The sequence below is a fragment of the Euprymna scolopes genome, chromosome 1, assembly GCF_053919585.1.
Source record: "Euprymna scolopes isolate OS-2025 chromosome 1, ASM5391958v1, whole genome shotgun sequence".
NCBI classification, from domain to species: Eukaryota; Metazoa; Mollusca; class Cephalopoda; order Sepiida; family Sepiolidae; genus Euprymna; species Euprymna scolopes.
Window position 1 is genome coordinate 159,560,527 of NC_136482.1, and position 21,632 is coordinate 159,582,158.

At 34.9% G+C, this 21,632-nt stretch overlaps 1 protein-coding gene across 1 annotated transcript in view; it reads right to left on the reverse strand.

Annotated features, from left to right (window-relative positions):
• Window positions 1-21,632, reverse strand: part of LOC145276906 (ubiquitin carboxyl-terminal hydrolase 32-like) — a 477,530-nt gene that overhangs the window by 229,958 nt on the left and 225,940 nt on the right. Inside the window, exon 2 of the mRNA XM_080128370.1 lies at window positions 14,431-14,558. Coding sequence (XP_079984496.1) covers window positions 14,431-14,558 — 128 coding nt within the window. The remainder of the gene's footprint in view (window positions 1-14,430; window positions 14,559-21,632) is intronic.

Genomic DNA, 21,632 nt, shown 5'->3' on the forward strand with positions numbered 1-21,632 from the left:
TGGAAAATTCAAGATGGCGTCTTAGTCCCTCTTGAACACGGTAAGTTTGGGAAAAGGTGTTATAAATAAAAAACTGAATAAAATACTGTTAAAAACTCGCTCAATATGTTACCGTGACATAGGTTGACATATATTCGGCGGGTTTTTAATAGTATTTTTTCTAGTTTTTTATTTATAACACCTTTTCCCAAACTTACCGTGTTAAAGAGGGAGTGAGGCGCCATCTTGAATTTTCCAATACATCGGTAAACACCGTATGGTTTTCGAGCTGAATAAACATGTTACATTGAATAAAAACACGAAAAATATATCCAGTTTGGTAGAAAAGTAACTTATCTTGCCTTTGATAACATGTATTTGTTATATATTTGGTTTTTGACAACTTTTTCGAATTTATGTGTACAGTAATACAAACCCGTTTTTCGAGCTGAATAAATATGCTACATTGAATAAAAACACGAAAAATATATCCAGTTTGGTGGAAAAGTAACTTATCTTGCCTTTGATAACATTTATTTGGGTAATCTCCAAAAATACCGTTAGGGCTTACAACATGGCCGCCAGAAGAGTCAACAAAAAACTGCGAATAAAATATATAAAACTCGTAATTTCTGTTTTTAAAGTGGGTTGTCAATTTTCTTTATGAAATATACTTCCAAAATAAACTATTACAGTCGTTTAAAACATAATAGAAGTATTATTTTTTATTTTTTAAAAACAATGTTTACAAAATGTCTACGAACGTGCGTAGACATTTTGTAAACATTGTTTGGTTGCCATAACAACGTGACGGTAGTGAACGTGTGTGTGTGCGCGTGTGCTTGCTAGTTTGTCGGAGCGTTTGATTTCGTGTAGTTTAGTTTCGTATTTTTTTAATTTGTGAATAACAAGTTATTAAAAAATTAAACCCTTCCAAGATGGACAATAAATAAAGCCATAATATTTTATGGTAAAGGTAAGAGCGTAGAAACCATTGTTTTTTAGGAGATGTGATTATTGGATTAACCAATCAGAAATCGTCTGTGGCACACACATCTCTGTTTTTATAGATATATAGATATATATATATATACTAGCAGTTTGGCCCGACTTTTCTCAGGCCCTATGTACTGTTCATAACTTGCCCTACATGTGAATACACTTTATGTAAGATTTTAAATTTTTAGACTCAAATTTGTCGGAGTAATTTCGTAGAGACCGCAGAGGTCAATGTTTTTAACTTTGACCCCAATTTTGATCCCTTAACATTTATTATTTTGCTCTCAAATCAAAATAAAGTTTTACCCGTGTCCGAGTTACCTACATCTAAAATTTCAAGTCTTTAGACCCAAAATTGGCAGAGGAATTTGGTAGATTCTGCAAAGGTCAAATCTTTCAACTTTGACTTTTCGCAGCCAAATTTTCGCCCCAAAACTGATTAAAATGCTTGCCGCATGTCTGAATAGCCGTTATATAAATTTGAAATGTTTAGACCTAAAATTGGCTGAGTAGTTTTCTAGACACCACAAAGGTCATATGTTTTGAACCCCTTAGCAGCTCAAATTTTCGACCCAAACCGATTAAAAAAACTTGCCCTATCTCTGAATACCCTTTATGTAAAATGCTAAATGTTTAGACCAGAAATTGGCTGAGTAATTTGGTAGAGACCACAGAGGTCAAATTTTATAAAAATTGACCCCAATTTTGACCCCTTAACATGTATTTTTTGGGCTCGAATCAAATTAAAGTGATCCATGTCCGAGTAACCTATATTTAAAATTTCAAGTGTTTAGACCCAAAACTGGCGGAGGAGTTTGGTAGAGTTTTCAAAAGTCAAATCGTTGAACTTTGACCCCTTGACAGCCAAATTTCTGGCCGAAAACCGACTAAAAAGATTTACCGAATCTCAATACTCCTTATGTCAAATCTCAAGTCTCTAGACTGAAAATTGACAAAGAAATATGGTAGGGAAATGTACACAGACATTTTCACTTTTATATATCTCTACAACCATAAATGCAACTTTGTGTGTGATTTCGTTCATTATAGACTCAAAAACGGCTGGACCGATATTTATGAAATTTCACACAAAAGGTACTTGCTGTGCCTGGCAGTGTTTTAAGCTAGGTTTTGCATCAAAATGTTTTCAACAAGTATCGGCAACTGATAATTGCTATGTATTATTGTATGTATGCAAATGAAAATGACCGGCCATTTCTCCAGGTCGTTGCTTAGCAACGAGCCAAACCGATGCTGTTATGGAATTGTTTGTACTACTACTTCACAGCACACGCACACATGCACAGACACACACAACCATCAAAGCGTGTTTTCTATCTTTTTTTTTTGTTGTTTGACGACGTAACTTCTTAATGTTGTTCCGTTAATTGGAAAGACGTTTATTGATACAATTGGACAATTTACTTTCTTAAATCAAAAATTCACAAACGATAATGCCTCAATTACAGTATAAATACAACTTAACATTTTTTTATATTTTAAAATAGTTCTTCCATTTTTTTCTATCAACTTGACTTTAATGAACACTTTAAATAACATTTATTTATACAAATACAAATTCATTAACTTACCAAAAATGATTTTTCTTTGAATAACTAATCAAAACACTCCTCGTAATAAAACCACATTACTTATGCATTTACAAACAATTTAAAATTCTCTTCTCATTTAATCTTCTCACAAATTTCGATTGAGATTTTTTTTGAAAATTTATATTTTCACATATTTATTTTATCTTACACTTCATTTATTTTTCGTATATCTTAATTTGTTTAATATAGAGAGAGATACAGAAGTCTACAAAACTGTATATATCTATACAATTTCTATTAATCCCCATAATTCTTCAACTGATGTATCGGGAAATTTACATATATTGATTGCCTTTTTCCCGGACATTTTTTAAATAAAAGTGAATCCTTTAACAGGAGAGGTTGGTTTTCTCTTTGAAGATTGACAGAAAATGATAGAGAGAAAAGGATAGGAGAGAGAGAGAGAGAGAAAAAAAGGACAGAAGGAGAAAGAAAGAGAAAGAGAAAAAAGGGGCCCACATTGTTTGAAGATAGTGATTTCAATCTTACTCAAAGCAGGCCAGAGAATTAGTTGACCAAAATGTGGGAAGACAACAACAACTACAGAAAGCAGTAATTACTGGGAGTACAGTTACAAGACTCAGCATTTCTATCCCATCACAATTAACCACCTAAAGAAGGCCAGAGGATGAGTTGGCCGAAACATGGTGAAACAGCAAGTATGAAGATGAGGATAACAGTAAAAAGAAAAAAAAAATCCATAAATAGATGAAAAGGGAGAGAGAAAGAGAGGAAATTATGAAATTATAAATTTTTTAACATACGCACTACCTAAATATTGACTCGGTCAACCATTCTTTCGGCAGAATCTACAGCAAACTAAATAAACATTTACCACAACCCTTTCTGACCACTTATTTGGAGCATTCCATTTCGATTCCACACACACCCACAGAGTAATTTTCCAAAAATGCCTCTCTTTATTAACCGTGTTTATTCCTTCTTAAACTTTGCCAGCACCCAGTACAGAGTTCACTAACCTGAAGTCTTTTTTGCAACAAAATAAAAACAGTCACATGTATTTACACAGTAACCTCTATGGGAAAGAGAAATTGAAACCGAATAAACAGAGTAAAATGTGAATTTGGCAAAACCTAGATTGCCCTTAAATTTATTCAGAAGTATTCGGTCCTTATAATTATTTCGTCTTTATTTGGTTGCAAACTCTGCATAATTAGATTCATTATGAGCAACCCTAAACAATTGTGTTGGCTGTGTAATAAAATCTTAGCAGTGCAACAGTAAATTATTTTTCTGTTTTTGAACGTCCATTGAACAAGCAACTGATCTTGAAGAAATTGCAAACAGTTTACACACATTTAGTGAAAATGTGATTCAGAGGTTTCTTATATGTCGGTTTAACAAAACATAGGCCTCAATAACCAAGTACAAGTAATATGCCCGGCAACATAAGGTAAGGAATTTTTTGACATAGTTGACTAATTGTAGAACCATACAGCTACAACCACATAAATTCTTACAACGAATAGTCGATGTTGATCCTGTGGTTTCTTTCAGATACAGTTAAAGAAATCATGCCTCCCAAAGCAGTTGATTTTGAGCTGGAAGAATTGCTGCTAAGGGGACAAATCAGAGAAATTAGATTGTTGCGGGCATGTTGCATTCACTGTGTGGAAGCTACATTGATCAGTAAGGTGTCAATATAACCAAAATTTACTAAAATAATTTTATGATTACAAAAAAAAAAAAAAAAAAAAAATTGAATTTACAAAAGATACAAATAATAACCGTAAAAATGGCATTAAATCAACCCATAACCAAGGTCGGGTAATACTGCTAGTATATATATATATATATATATATATATATATATATATAGCATTATAATTTTGCATCAAATATACATGCAAGGTATATCGTATCGTTTTAAAAAACGTGGTATCGAAATATATTTACAAATTGATACTTTTTTAATTCTAGTATAAAGGCTGTGATATTGTTTGTCATAAAAATCGTACAAGTTTAAAATTTATAGAGGGGGCGGGGATAAAATAGGGAAAGCCAGAGGGAAAAGAGAGAGAGAGAGAGATGCGGGAAAGGAGGGAAACAGAGTAAGAAAAAAAAACGAAAAAACGAAAAGAGACTCCCTTCCTTCCCGCAAAAAAAAAAAAAAAAGTAAAAATAAAATAAAATAAATAAAAAAAAAATATATATATATATATATAAGATTGTGATAATACGAACTGTAAATATTATTGGATGAAAATAATGTACCTATTTACTATTCCTCCGCACGGGACAGAGTTAGACACCAGGGTCGTTTTTTAACGTGGAGAAAAGGTACAAAAATAAAAATTGTCTCAGTCGTGGAGGATTTCTCCTCTACTGAAAGAGAACAAGCAAGATCTGAGTTTTATTAATCATCTCGTGTGTCTGTGCTTACAAGTTGTCTATATATATAAAAGCAAAAATGTGTGTGCGTATGTATGTATGTATGTATGTATGTATGTATGTATGTTCGCTTTTCGTGTATGTCTGCAAAAGGCCTTTTTCCGGTGGGTTCTCGAGGCTGTTGCTCATTCTTACAACTTTTTATATCACGTCGAAATCATAATATCTACGAGTTAACAATGGGGGTCGCCTCTGTATTTAATTTGCCTGATTTTGAAAAGCTAAATATTCTACATTTTTGGATCGCCACATTAGAATTCGACTTTTTTTGTATAATAAAAGCGAAACTAATTCGGAGCTGGAGTCATCGTTCCTGTCGCGATTGCCAGGAAGGTCCAAAAGCAATCAGCTTTGATCAATGCGGAGTTTCTCCTTATATCAGACAATTGCTATTCAATTTGGACAATCCCCTTTGAATAGGGAGCTGGTTCCCCCACCATCTTGGGGAAGCCAAAACTGCCCCGCATTGAAACAAAGTAAACAAACCCCTAAAAGCTGTCCCGCAGTAAATATAAAACGGCCACGTCATCGTAATGCTCCCGTGATTACCTCATTAAGCGGCCACCTATTAAATCTTTTACTTGACTCACTTTTTAACCCTTAACTTAACACTTATCCATTCCTCTCCCCTCGTGGCTAAGATGGTTAGGTGGCTGGCTTTTTTCCCTTTCATTTCCACCGTTGTGTCAAGGCTTCGGAGTTCAATCCTACCTTCCCACTAAAACTTTTTTCTTTCAACGTTGTTTTTTTTTTTTAACACGCACGCCTCCAAACACCCGGGCAACGCCAGGTACCCTCCGCTAGTTTATAATAAAGCAAACCTCTCACTCCACCACCTACACTATTGAGCACTCCTTATCATTAAATCCTGTGACAAACGGAATTCTGATTATGAAGTTTTTGTTCAGTACACACACACAAAATAAAGTTTAATACACGCACAGACAAAATAAAGTTCAATACACACACTATACATGTAACATTGCCATTACATACAAACATTGGCCTTTTGGTCAAGATCAAAGTGCAGCATCTGTTCCGGCAGATACTGCAAGCAAAGACCATATGTGTGGGCAACCTCACATATAAGACCTTGGTCAATGTAGGGGCAACCCTTCATACCAATTGTCATTATCCAACTCCCCTACTCCCCGGGGAGTTGGTCCCCATTTCCCCTTCACTCCTCACATGAAAAATCGGCCTTGTGCCTAATTTGCTCGGTGGGGGAGCAAATAAATGCCATCTGTTCTTCAGATGCTGCACTTCATTTTCTCTTTCGGTGGAGGAGAAATCCTTCACGACTGAGACAATTTTTATTTTTGTACCTTTTCTCCACGTTTAAAAATGACCCTGGTGTCTAACTCTGTCCCGTGGGGAGGCATAGTAAATAGGTACAGACAAGTGGAAATAAGTAAATAAAATCCGGGTCTGCATTTTCTTTAACAAAACGTTTTCATTACAGTTACTAGTCTTGACACCACTTTAAAGACTCTCGCCACTGTCCATCTCATCTGGCGTACACTGTCCTTCCTCCGGCCACAGCCGGCTCCTTCTCATCCTTGACTTACACGTTGATTTTCTTCAACATAGACTTTCTTTCTGCCGATTACGTGGTGCATTTTTCTCCTTTTTCTTCTTGTGCACACTTCCTAATTTGCATATGCGCGTTTTTTGACTACTGCTGCTACTAATCTCTTCATAAGCCAGCCATCCTTTGCTGCTGCTGCTGTTTTCCTATGCGCTCATATGCACTATGTTACACACACTCAAAATAAAGTTCAGGCCAGTTGCGACCCTAGCAACCGGCCTGCTCGCTGAACACGACCCTACCAACCGGCCTGCTCGCTGAACACGACCCTACCAACCGGCCTGCTCGCTGAACACGACCCTACCAACCGGCCTGCTCGCTGAACACGACCCTACCAACCGGCCTGCTCGCTGAACACGACCCTACCAACCGGCCTGCTCGCTGAACACGAACCTACCAACTGGCCTGCTCAAAGCAAGTGATACAAGTAACTGCTATGTTCATTGGGGAAGTGATAGAAGATTCTATTTCCTTTATGGATACCTGGATCGTCACAAAAATAACTGGCTCACTGCAACTGACTAGTAAAAGACCAGTTGAAGGGGCTACATTTAAGGGAGGAAAGGGGTATCCCTTGCTGGATATGTAGTTTAAGTGTTCTAAAATCAGTTAACTTTGTTAGAGTTAGAACAGCAGATAATAGTTAATGGATCTAGTGTTTTAATTCACAATCTTAGCTGACCGATTAAATGAAGTGATCAAAACTGACATCTGCAAATGGATAAATCGATTTATGGCAGTATTTAACAATAAAATAACCTTTCCTTCCTGCGGTCTGATTGCCTATCCAAATAGCTCACAGTAGTTCTTACAAACATTACATTTGAAGGCTTGACCTTTGGGACAAGATCAAAGTATCTGTTCTTCAGATGCTGCACTTCAATTTCTTGTTCTGTTAGTGGAGGAGAAATCCTTCACGACGGAGACAATTTTTATTTTTGTTCCTTTTCACCACATTAAAAAACGACCCTGATGTCTAACTGTCCCGTGGGAGGCATTGTAAATAGGAACATTACTGCATGAAATTATAACCGTAAACTTTATCATTTTCTCCCACCCACCCTCGTAAAAATACAGGCAGAATTGCGCAATCATAAACTAACCTCACTTGGCCAATGGTTAACATTTGAACAAGGCTGTTTAAATTGAGTTGGTAAGCTGAAGTGTGGCACAAAGGTTAAGAATAAAATGAAAACGTGATAGGGTTCACAGTGATGTAAAATTATGGTTAGAAGGCTTTCAACCTGATTGAAAGGCCAAAGTGCAAGATGAAGCCATTGGATACAAGAGGAGCTACCGATCATATGATTACATTTAACACAAATGATAGTGTAGGAAGCTGTCTTTCCATAACACCGTGTGATAGCAAAATTTCAAGTCATCATCCGTTGAACATTCATTTTACATGTTCGACGGTTGTTGTGGACTAAGTGCCAGCCATTATTAATTTGTTTATATTCTTTTGCTTCCAATTTGTTCCAATATCAGGATAATACGGCATAATCACGTTGACAAACCGGTTCCCATCAGATCATCGAAGTTAAGCAACGTTGAGCCTGGTCATTACTAAAATGGGTAATCATTTTGGGAATTCCAGGCACTGTATGTAGGAGGATGTCGACACCTCCCTGCAAGAGGGGCAAAAACCTAATGTTGTCATCTCCTCTAACAGGGATATACATGTGATTGGGGACTGCTTGTAAATTCCATACTCCCATGGAACTTCCTCCTTTATAGGAAGCCAGTTAAACCCGCATAGGGTTAGTGCAGTTTCCATATATATATATATAGTACTGATTTCAGAAATGTAAAAAAATGATGCATTGAACCCGGTCAGTACCAGATGGGTGATGAATTTGGAAATTCCAGGCACTGTATGTATAGGTTTTTGCAACTCTTGCAGGGAGGCGCCAAAGTCCCATACATACAGTGCCTGGAATTTCCAAATTCATCACCCATCTGGTACTGACCGTCATCTCCCCTAACAGGGATATACATGCGACTGAGGACCACTTGTGAACTTCATACTCCCATGGAGGAAGGGCGTTAACCCCCCCCCCACACACACACACACAATATCAGGATTACAGAGTTGTTATCATTAGAATGCTAATAATCATCTAAAAAACTATTCAGCTAGGATCTTTTCCATACCGATACTCAGGACTGCACTAAAAAGGTCGGCGGGCTCCCTCTACTGAGCTAGAAAACTTCCACACCTGTATTCTATATCTCCATAAAGTCACCATTCGTCCATGCATGGTGTATTGTTACCACATTTGGGCTGGTGCACCAATCACTGGCCTCTTCCTCTTGAACAAGAGGCAAACAAAGAATTTCTAACCTCATAAGTTCATCACTGTCTTCCCAGCTTTACTTCTTGTCGCATCCCTATGTTTTATAAATAATTCCATAGAATGTGTTTTAATAAACTGATTGCACTCCCCTCAACACAAATACGCCAAGCAACTGGATTAGCAGCAAAATCCCACATCTTTACAGAAGGTTCACAACTGTAATAATTTCTTGACTAGAACCGCTTGCCTTTGGAATTCTCCCCATGCTCCCCAACCAACATACAGAAATGTAAATGTAATGTGAACAAAATCTTGCTGCCCAACTCTCCGCCTAAGTTACTCTCCTAGGAATTTGGCCATGACAGTATTCCCTTATGTTTTAGTGACAGTATAAACAAGCTGTGCATGCGTGGCCCCCTCTTGTGCTGCATGTGAGATGACACCACAAAAAATAGTGAAGAAATGATGAATGTGAGAAGTGTAAAGGTCCAACGTTGCATTCACATTTTCGCCAAGTTTCAGAAAAATCTAATGGATGGGGCAAAAGTTATGAGGTAAAAAGTGTCAGTTTTTTGCAATTTTGAGGCATTTGTGATCCCTTTCGAGTTCCTGGGAACGCCAAATCCCAGTAAAAATGAACAAAATGATGCAGTTTCATGCCTTAAGACATGTATATTTGAATTCAGCACCATGAAAAACCACTATATAGACATACATATCAAGTTTAAGTAATATGAAAAAAAGAACTTCAAAAACGCATGGTTTTTTTTTAGCCCTAAAAGTCCCAGAGGGATACGAACCAGAATTTTTCTAGGGTCACCCATACTGAATTTATATTACGCACAATGGCCTCCAGATTTTGGCCAATTTTCAGGAAAATCTAATGGATGGATCAAACGCTATGGGGCAAAAGTGTCATTTTTGGCCATTTTGCTGCATTTTTGACCTCTTGAGCCCCTGGAGGCGCAACAGGAATTTTCATAAAAAATTTATGTCCTGTGCACATCTATTTAATGAAATAGAATTTATGGCAAAATTTTAGGAAAAACTAATGGACGATTATCTGGCAATACTTCGAACTAATGCATGGACGCCACTGAAAACATAGGTCCCTCTCAGATAAATCGGGAGGGACCAAAAAAGAAAATCCTCTGCTGTAAAGTAGCACAGTTCCATAACTGTTTGTCTCCAGATTTAGGGATCTGCTTCCCAGCTGAAGTCAGCGAGTTTACTGAGAAGAATATTCCTTGTTATCACCATTTTTTTTTGCTTTGTTTAAATGGGGACCAAAATGGATGGTCACATTCAATGCTGACAAGACTAAGCTCGTTTCCTTCAATAATTACAAGAAACCTTCCCAATCATCAACAGCTATGGCTAAAAAGAAAAGAACTTCTTTCAAACTCCTCAGCTAAACGTTCAGAGGGAATGCGAGTTGAAACAGATATTGAGAGCATTACCAGGGCTGCTGCGAGGAAGGTGGGCTCTCTCTACCATGCTAGAAAGTTACTCATGCCTGGAAGTATCCTGTACCTCTATAAAGACACCATTCGCCCATGTATGGAATATTGTCACATTTGAGCTGGAGCATCTGCTACTAGTCTATCTCTTAGATAGGGTTCAAAAGAGAGTAACCAACCTGATAGGTCCTGAACTGTCATTTAAGCTTCAACCTCTGTCCATTGACGAAATATTGCATCCCTCTGCCCGTTCTACGAATATTTTAATGGTGGATGCTCTGACAAACTATAAGTTCTTGTACCCCTTCAACGTAAATACCCCCGACAAGCAGTAAAATCCCATCTCTAGACAATACAGATCCTTAGATGTAGGAAAGCCTTCTACTAGAACTGCTAGACTCTGGAACTCCCTTCCGGGTTCCTGTTTTTCCAATTGTATTGACATGCAGAAGTTCAAATGTAATGTGAACAGACCTCCTGCTATTCAACTCCCTACATAGTATTCCTGTAACTTATGTCTCCGATAGTAGCATCCTACATCAAAGTGGTACTGTGCCTTATTTGGGGTGAAAATAGAAAAAAAAAAAATGCCCCATAAAGGAGGTCCAGGGTGATATCCACTTAAACTGGATCTGGGTTCTTTTGTTTCATTATCTCAACTGATTTTTAACTTTTAGACATGGTGTTTATGAAATTGGCATTACAATGTCACTATTTATAATACACTAGCCCGGTGTTGCCCGGGTGTGTGTAGCCGTGTTGAGAAAAAAAAAAAAAATTGTAGTAGGTAGGCAAGCTTGAACCCGTGATGCGAAGACAGAAAGAAAAGTGGAGGGGTGTGTAAGGGTGTTGGTTGAGCAGAAAAAAAAAAAGTGGTAGTAAGCAGACGGGCTCAAACCCGTACCGTGAAGGAGGAAAAGAGTGGGGGGGGAAAAAAAAAAACAAGTGACGTCTATTGTTGCGCTCATTGCCAAGCCGGAAGTGACATAGGTTTAAATTAAGGCTAGACAATTGAACAGAGGCGATGACTTTCTAAAATATCAGTGAAAAAAGCGACCCCGCCCTATAGAAAAGTGCCTATTTGAGGGTGAAGGAATTAATGTTTTTTTTTGGTCAATTTTTCGATATTTGTCATCCGAAGGGTCAATCTTCAAAATGATGCCAATCTTGTGAAAATCCGTCACCTCTGTCAAGTTTTTTGCGAGACATACATGCATATATACATTTAAACAGACAGGTGAGATTTATATTATAGATGAAGAGGTTTGTAAGAACATTTCATAATCTTGTTTCTACGGTGTTAAAGGTCTCAGTGTACAGTAATACACAGATCACTGATACTTGCAAATGTCCGGGTGCATTTAGTCCTTTCTCTTATAACCATGATAAATAACGTCAGGTTTAGGCATTTATTCTGGATTCTGCTATGTTTGTTATCTATTTCTAGGAAGATTTAGTTGTTGGTAAATATTGATTGTAGGAAACAAACCATGCTGGTTTTTCTTTTTTTTTTTTTTTGCATGATTTGAACGATCTTTAAAAGGACTACTCTCTGGTCCACTGTATCATAATAACCTATGAGGTTGACGAAGACTGTACCTCTGACTTTTGTTAATAACTCTACATAAAATGTGAAATCGGACTTCAAATCCTGCACTCTTCTAGTAAACATGGACTAGGAGTACAGGAAATTTGACTCATTTAGGAAGTATGTAAAAAAAAATTTTTTTAAATAAATAAAATAAATAAAAAATAAAAAAAATACCCCCCCCCTACTTACAATTAGAACCTTTGAATTGTTAATCGTGAAAAGTATTCAAGTCAACTTTGTGGAGTGAAGAAAAAGAGGCAAATGAAAAACTTGGTGATGGATAAAGATTCAAGGGAAGATGTTTTCATGCCTGTATATTATAACAAAAGGCACGAAATTGTTTTTTTTTTTTTTTTAATCACAAGTTCAAAATCATGAAAAGTTGCTGCAAAAATCTGCAATAAATATGAGTACCGATGTACCAATGGCAAAACATTTGTATTCATTGTATATGATTAGCTTCAATAATAAAAGTATTATTAGTGCATACAACACCTGTTTTCTTTTCAATAAATCCAAATAACATTAATATAATAAACATTCAATAAGATGTTTATACAGAGTTAAAATTTCAACAATCGATTCAATCGACATATTTGTTTACTATAATGAGAGCAATACATAGGCATCTAAAGTTTGACAGCATTTTAAAAAAAATTTTATTTTAAGATGCTACCAAGACAAGACGCAATCTAAATGCAATTTGTAGCAAGTTAGTTATATGCGCGTTGAAACCAGAATTTTCCACTTACAGCAGATAAAGAAAAAGAACATTTCCATTAAGGTTAAAGGTTTAACTGACGTGCACAATAAATGTCATCATAGCACAAAGTTTAGTGTGTCAAGTGTTTAATGTTAACGCAAACAGCTATTTTGTCAAGTGTTTAATGTTAACGCAAACAGCTATTTTGTCAAGTGTTTAATGTTAACGCAAACAGCTATTTTGTCAAGTGTTTAATGTTAACGCAAACAGCTATTTTGTCAAGTGTTTAATGTTAACGCAAACAGCTATTTTGTCAAGTGTTTAATGTTAAAGCAAACAGCTATTTTGTCAAGTGTTTAATGTTAAAGCAAACAGATATTTTGTCAAGTGTTTAATGTTAACGCAAACAGCTATTTTGTCAAGTGTTTAATGTTAAAGCAAACAGCTATTTTGTCAAGTGTTTAATGTTAAAGCAAACAGATATTTTGTCAAGTGTTTAATGTTAACGCAAACAGCTATTTTGTCAAGTGTTTAATGTTAACGCAAACAGCTATTTTGTCAAGTGTTTAATGTTAACGCAAACAGCTATTTTGTCAAGTGTTTAATGTTAACGCAAACAGCTATTTTGTCAAGTGTTTAATATTAAAGCAAACAGCTATTTTGTTTGGACTTCTACCACCTCACCGATCATCTGGATGAACTTTCTGTAAACAACAAAATAAACCCACATGCAAAATAGCTTTATTATACAAGGAAAAGAGGACAACGGCTGTTAAAGGAAAAGAACAAAGAGAAATTTCTGATCCTATATCAGCACTGTCGTTACTGTCCGTTTTGTGTACTGTGGGTTCGAATACCCTATACATTAAGTTTCATGTCTGTAGACCAAAATCTGACAAGAGTTTGGTAGGCAAAATTTTTTAAATAAATACATATTTGCATACATGAATATATATAGAAAGAGGTTTGTGTTTACTATAAGCTTTTTATGCAAATATTACGCAAGTATAAATCATGTAGAATATCTGCATTAATATAATTACACGTAATAGTTATTTAAAGATGATAATCCCATTAAGAAGACCGAAAAAACTAATAGGGAATTAAAATGAATGTTTAAAAGAATATGCAAATTAGCTAGATCTTATGCAGATGAATGCACTTCCGCGACCCATATATAACAAAGTTGTATTTTCTTTTTAAATTAATAGAAAGAGTTGATTTTTTAATATAAATATCAATACACAAAAAAAAAAAAAAAAAAAAAAAATTATAGGAATATAGATATATACTCAGTGTAAATACCAAAATTTGTGCAAACATTTACTTTGTCGCCATACTATTTAAAATTTTTTTTTTCAACTGCAAAATTTATCATGCCTATATTCGGAACATCGAGAAGTTAGATTAGATGTTCTGGCTTAACAAGCTTAAAGCATATTCAAGGCATTCTATTCAATAATAGCAAGAGAGGCACTCATAGAGCCCAGTCAATTCAGGTTAGTTCTGGCACATCGTTAATAGACGAGGCAGTTTGTGTGGTGGCACCGATAATTCTTTCTCAAAAATACAATTTTCTTGTTGAAAAAAAATAAAATAAAATAAAATAAAAAAGAAAAGGGGGGGGTGATAAGCAGTGTTTCCCCTCTTTCTATTTTATACATGATAATTAGAATATTTTCAATATTATGGACAGAATTTACTAAACAGGCACATGATTATTATATTAGTGAACATTTTCAATTAGTTGACATTGGTTATATAAATGCATTATTAAATCTTTATTACCTGTGCAAATTTGGGCGGCACACCTTCCCATAGCACCTCCCTCATAAATAGATTCTCCGTCATCAATCCGTTCAGATTGGATGCACGCTTAAAGGCATTCTTTAAGCGTTTCATCTCAGAATCAGTCACTGCAAAAAGAAACAAAAGATAATTAGTCCACATTCAACGGGAACAAAAACACCAAAATCATTAAATTAACAAAGAAAAAAAACAAAACAATGTAATCCATTCCCATTTCATTTGTTCATTAACCGATGAAGAATAAAGCCAACAAGGAGAAATTTTTCTCCAACTTATTAGAAAACTATCTGAACCGAAATAACGTTCCTGTAAAAGAAAAAATTGATACTAGCGGGACCTGTGGAAATTCCACAGTGGACTAAATCATTTGTAATATATTCATGTCGGCATTCAGCATAAACGGAGACGTCTTGTAGCTATTTTATTAAAACTGCAAAAGTAACCTAGCAGGGACACCCGGCATAGCCCAGTAGTAAACTACACTTAAATAATATTTTAATTCATGCAGATTTCGTATATATTATTATAGAGTCAATTTTCTAGTGATTCTTATATATTATAGAGTTGTGAAAAAATATTTTAAAAAAATATATCTATAACTTTGGTGCATCAGCTTGAATCAAAACCGAAAACAAAACATATATATATATATAACTTTAGTTCCTTCGGTTATAATCGAAATAGAAACTAAAACTTACGGAGAATTCTCAGCATAATTATTTATTACAAGAAATGGAAGCTCATAACAATTAAACGACAGCCACTCGGAAAAAAAAAAGATGTAAGCGTGACACAGAAAATAACACACATGCTATCGTATTAATATATAGATAAGATATATTGGATAAAATATAAAATAGTGATAAAATATAAAATAGTGATAAAAAAAAAAGAAAAATAGATGACTTGAGTACCTTCAGCTATGATCGAAACACGAAATTAAAAATTAGGAAGAATTTTTATTTCAGTATTTATTACAAAAAATATGTACATTCCAGAACTAAATCTCAACCAATGAAATTTGCCAGAAAGCGTGACACACAAATGAACAAACACGCTATCGTATTAATATATAGATAATTATCAATAATACATATAAGAACTTATCTCTCTTAAGATCAATAAATACTTTAAAAGTTACTATTACTCAGCATCACTGAAGACTCTTTATAACTTTAAGGAAAACATCTACACTCAGATTCGAGTTTCAATCGACCGACTATTAGCAACTTCTATGTAGCAAACCTAAAACAAACAAACAAACAAACAAACAAACAAAAAACAGTACTCAAATAATACTATGAAACGTATTTATGTGTGCCATGTCCGATACGTTCTTATTTTAGTTGAAAATTTGGACCAAATGCACAAACCACAGAACCTTTTCAAAAGAAATGCTGCGCTCAAATTTACCATTGAACTAAATGCTACATAGGTTTTACTACTCCAACTCTTTTCTATAGACTTAATATGCATTTATCAAATTCTTGTTCAATTTACCAGTATTTAAAAACACAACCCCTTTCTGAAGTCCATTTTTAAATGTACACATTAACACCACTGATCCCACTAATACGTTTAACATTTTTCTTTATAGAAAAAAAACAAAAAACTATCAGCTTAAACTCTTGTATCCCAAATAAATCTATATAAATAAAACATATGTGCACGTGAAAATATTTAACCGATAAACTCTTGAACTACTGGCCACATATCACTGAAATCAACATGAAATACTAATCATACACTAAGAATAGTTTATAACTTGTAAAATCTTTGTTTGGATGGATGACTAACGTCTACAGAAAGTTGAAATGAAACATATTTCTATTACCTCTGCAGAAGTGCAAATTCAAAGGTAGCTTGAAGTGGTTTAATTCTAAATCTTATCTGTCCAGAGCTCAAACGGTAGGGAAAAAATGTTTTGGTTTCAATTCTAGCTGATGGCACCCAAGTCAAATTTTGTTAACTTTTCAAATCACTACTCAGGTACAATATAATATTCAATAGAAAATTGGCTCTGTAATAAATACGAAAATGAATTTAAATATATTTTATGACCAGGCAAGCCCCCCCCCCTCACTAGTTTAACATTAAATGAATCATTTCCGGCCTATTCTCACTTTTTAATCTTGTCTAATCGCTCAAAAAGCGAAAATTAAACAAACACACATTCAAGAGAAAGCATACGGCATTAACAGAAAATGCATAGAGTTTCAGAAATTAGGGACTCGTGATTTCTGGAAAACTTATAACAGTGTATTAAATATTGGGCAATCAATAATTCCCTACTATCCAACAACCTTGGGATTATTTGCACGCCAACCAAAAAAGTAAACTTGATTGATTAGACCCAACAAACCACCCCAACCCAAATTCCCCTTTGAGAACCAAAGCCTCATTTGATAATCTGAAAATCACCCGTCTCCATGTTTGTGATGCGAAGAGGAGGTGGCTAATAGGGCAATAATTTAGTGGATCAGTTCTTTCTCCAGAATTCTGGTAAACTGGTACCACAGAAGCATTTTTCTAGCAGTCAGGAAACAAGATTCAGTAAGGAATTTATTAAATAGTTTGGAGAGAACAGGGGCAACCTCAGTAGAGCATTTTTTAATAGTATAGCCAAACAAGAGTGAATTACTTGGTCCGATCCCTCATTTGTTGGGAGGGGGGGGGCAAAAAATCTAAAATTATGACCTTCTTAAATTTTATTGACTTAACTTTGAACAGATTTTTTTAGATGTGTAAGAGTATTTCTAAGACAGTCTGTCCATCTGTGTGTCTGTCTGGTTTCAATTTTAAATAACATGGAAACATTTAAAAAGATTGAATGTGCACACGTTAGTTTAGGTATTTGTCCAAGTATCCCGATAGAAACATTGCCAGTACTCTGTGTGGAAGTATGTAAAACCACATTTGTTGGTGTGTCATAATTAAGATCAAAATAATATTTCATTGACAATGACAAACACAGCTAGAATAGGTGTATTTTACTTCAAGTCTTGTTTTCAAGCTAAACTTCATTGAACCATGAAAAGGTTTGTACAATTACAAAGTGCTCAAAATAAATTAAAAAAAAAAAAAAAAAAAAAAAAATTAATATTGGACAACTACAGATCTGGGCAACAACCGTTAAGGAGAACTTGGCAGAGTTATAAGTTCACAAGTGGTTTCCTGTCAAGAATGATTGGTTAGCTATCCTGTATAACTTTGCCAGGAAACACTATCCATGGGCCGTTATGATCAGGATGCAGTGTAAGCCAGGGAAGAGGCCATCTCAACCCGACCAGGGTCCACTCCATTACTGTAACAACATGTATAAAAAAATCATTTCTAATGTGATTTGAAGTTTTTCGTTTTTATATCATCTGATTCACTTCACCCATTTAAAACAATTTTCTGTGACGATGAAAATCCAAATGAATTCTATGCCTTCAGGATTCCTAAATGTAATCCCATATCATAAGAATTGTTTCATTTTTAATTTCACAAGAAATATTAGATTCGACAAATATGCCAAATCAAATCCTCTGAAATGACAATATTGATCAGATAAAATTGTTGACTTCTATTTATTTATTCTCTTTTGGCATCCTATTTTTTTTTTTTTAAATCAATCTCAATTTTAATAAAAAATAAAAATTAAATTAAAACTAGATTCCCTAGACTACCACAGAACCTACTATCGTGTTGAAGTCGAGGTAATCAGCATTTATTTTGCTAAGGATTTTTTCCTGTATATTTCAATCATACAAAAATACATGCTAAACTATTCTTTGGTTTTTAGATAAAGTTATGTTTGCATAAAAGACAATCTACTTTAATGGCTGTAATTAACCTAAATTTTCAATTAATTTACCCAGTGATTCACCTCTTATTAAGTTTCTGTCTATCACTCTTTTCAAATTCTTGTAATTCCCATTCTTATTTATCAGCACGAGTCTGACGATTTATCTTTTTCAGGCTTTAAAAAAAATATTTTCTCTTCAACGAGGGGAGGGTAGAAACTTAGTTTTAGTAATGCCTTTAGTAGAACCTCCTTAATTTTAATTAGTGCTTGCAGTAGTGCTCTGGAGGCTTCCCGAGTTTCATTTTTTTCACTCACTTAAAAATGTTTTCTCAAGACAATAAAAGACAAATAATCTCAAAATCACATTTTTTTTTTTTTAAACATTTTTCGTCTTACCCTTTAAGGGCCAATGGGTAGACTAGTATATATATTATGCATTCACGCTGCACATCCGTAAAAAGGAGAATACAAATTTTTAATTTAAAACTTAAATTATAGAAATAAAAAAAATAAAAAATAATTTAACTGTTAAATGGATTTTAGGGCTGGTGGTGGTGGGGAGAGACTACATAAGATTCCTCGTTTAATCCTACACAACGCCAGGTCATCATATACTTTCATGATAATTAGCAGTTTCATGCTTCGTTTCTGGTGATAGCTCTCAGTGTAAAACTAGCAATCACAAATTTAATAACATGTTTGTAACGATTATATTGAATGAGACATGCATGTGCAACTATTTAGTTGTCCACTAAATTGATCTTAGGAATGTCAAATTTGGTAGGAATGATCCTTTTTACCCATACTGATTACCCCTAACGTTTTATATACTAGTAGAATACCTGTTCCAAGATGGATATAATATGCATAGCATTAGCGTTCATCTTTTCTTGGGGGTGGGATGTAAAGTAAAGGAGTAAAGCTTTGTCCACTTTACCCTCCATGTTGCCTAGAATACATATCCCATAATTCATAATTTCATTTGCCTACCACACACACACACACACACACACACACACACACACACACACACACACACCAGTCCAGTTAAAATTTTCTTAAATAATATAACTAAAAATATGATGTAGAGCAATCCTTTTCCCCATTAATTTTTTTTTTTTTTTCTCTCACTTGGGTTAAAAAAAAAAAAAAAAAAATTTCACGGATGGGGGGGGGGGGGGGCAAATATTTATCCCATAATTTTTATTGATCTGTTCCTTAGATTAGGAGAGAATCTAATACATAGAAATTAAATCGTTAATATAAATCTCACCTGTCTGTTTAAATGTATGCATGTATGCCTAAAACTTTCGACAGAGGCAACAGATTTTCACAAAATTAATTCCTTCACCCTCACCTAGGCACTTTTCTACAAGGAGGGTTCGCTTTTTTTTTTCGCCGATATTTTCGAAAGTCATCCTCTCTTTTCGATTGACTAGCCTTAATTTTAAACCTTTGCCACTTCCGGTTTGATGATGGATACAACGGCAGTACGGGTTTGAGCCTGCCTACTACCACTTTTTTTTTTTTCTGCTCACACACCTCCAAGCACCCAGGCTGGTATAAATACAAAGTACCTAACTTCTAAATCGTTTAATAAGCCTCTGTCCCGACATCTAGATTGTGCCACTAATAACTAATATAAAGTCCATGACTTATGAAAATAGCATGTGCCAAAAGTCGTCTAATCTAATTATTACTTTATAAATTATAGTTATTTAAATGAAGCTACAGTTGCCAGTTTCATGTGTTGATAAAGCATTGCTTTCTGATGAGGAGAAATACTGTTCAACCAAATCAATAAGTAAGTGTTAATCAGGTTCTGTTCTTTTACCAAGACAATACACAGTGTCACAAATTGATAACAATGATGGCAAAAACTACGTAAATTGTACTACGAATTGCTTCCACACCAACCGTATTCTCCAGATATGAACCCCATTAACTGCTGGTTGCTTACAGGTATCCAAAAAATACTCCTGAGAAAGCGATTTGGCTCCAATGAAAAGAGTGATATTTGAAAGTGATGCATATTTTGAGGCCAAGGACAAAAATGGCATTGATTTGTGAAAGAAGGATTGGAATCAACCTAGAAGACAATGTGGATGAAGAGCCAAATTTTGCCCCCTCCCCAATTGTTTTATTGAGTGATGTGTTTGTTATATAAGTGAACGTGTCTGTGTACATTTCCCTACACAATAAGTATCAATTTTTAGTCTACACACTCGAAATTTGATATACAGGGTACTGAGATTTGGGAAAATCTATGTGATCGGTTTTCGACCAGAAATTTGGCTGTTAAGGGGGTCAAAGTTCAACGATTTGACTTTTGAGAATGCTACCAAACTCCTCCGACAATTTGGGGTCTAAACACTTGAAATTTTAGATATAGCTTCCTTGGACATGGATCTAACTTAATAATTGGCAACGCCAGGCTGAAATGCTAGTATATATATATTACAGTCTTGGGATTACTCGGAAATCCGATAAATCAGAACTTTTTGGGGCATCAGAATCAATATCGGAATAGGGAACAATTTGTGCATCCTGTCCGATGCCAAAAACGATTCCCTTAGTTATGTTTTATTTGATTTTGTTTCAAACAAAATCTGCTGTTGATAGTAATGATAGAATCATTAATATTTACTGATTTTAAACTATGAGTAAAACTAATATCTAGACCACTCCCTCACAATTGTTTTTACATTTAAGAAAAAATTTAATGTGTTTTTAACGGTAATCAGGAAAAAACTTTATGGTTAAATAATTAGAGATTTTTAAAGAATCAGAATTGGTAATTGTATCGCAATCAGGAAAAAATATTGGAATTGTTCCATCACTAATCTATAATATAAATCTCACCTGTCTGTTTAAATGTATGCTTGTATGTCTATCTAAAATTTTCGACAGGTGACGGACTTTCACAAGATCAGTATCGTTTTGAAGCTTGACCCTTTGGACGACAAATATCGAAATATTGGTTACAAACATTAATTCCTTCACTCTAAACGGGGCACTTTTCTACAAGGAGGGGGTCGCTTTTTTCGAAATTCATCCCCTCTTTTCGATTGACTAGCCTTAATTTTAAACCTTTGCCACTTCTGGTTTGGCGATGGACGTAACGGCAAAGACGTCACTTTTTTTATTATTATTTTGACTCTTTTCCTCCTTCGCCATACAGGTTCAAGCCTACCTGCCTACTACCACTTTTCTTTGTTTTTCTTGCTCAACACACACAACCTTAAAACATCTGGGCAACGCCAGGCACCCATCTAATATATATATATATATATATAAAACCCAATGTCTGTATGCATCTGTTCCCTATAAAAAATAAGAAATCAACATAAAAGTTAAGTGTATGATGTAAAATTTAGTGAAAAGACAAGAG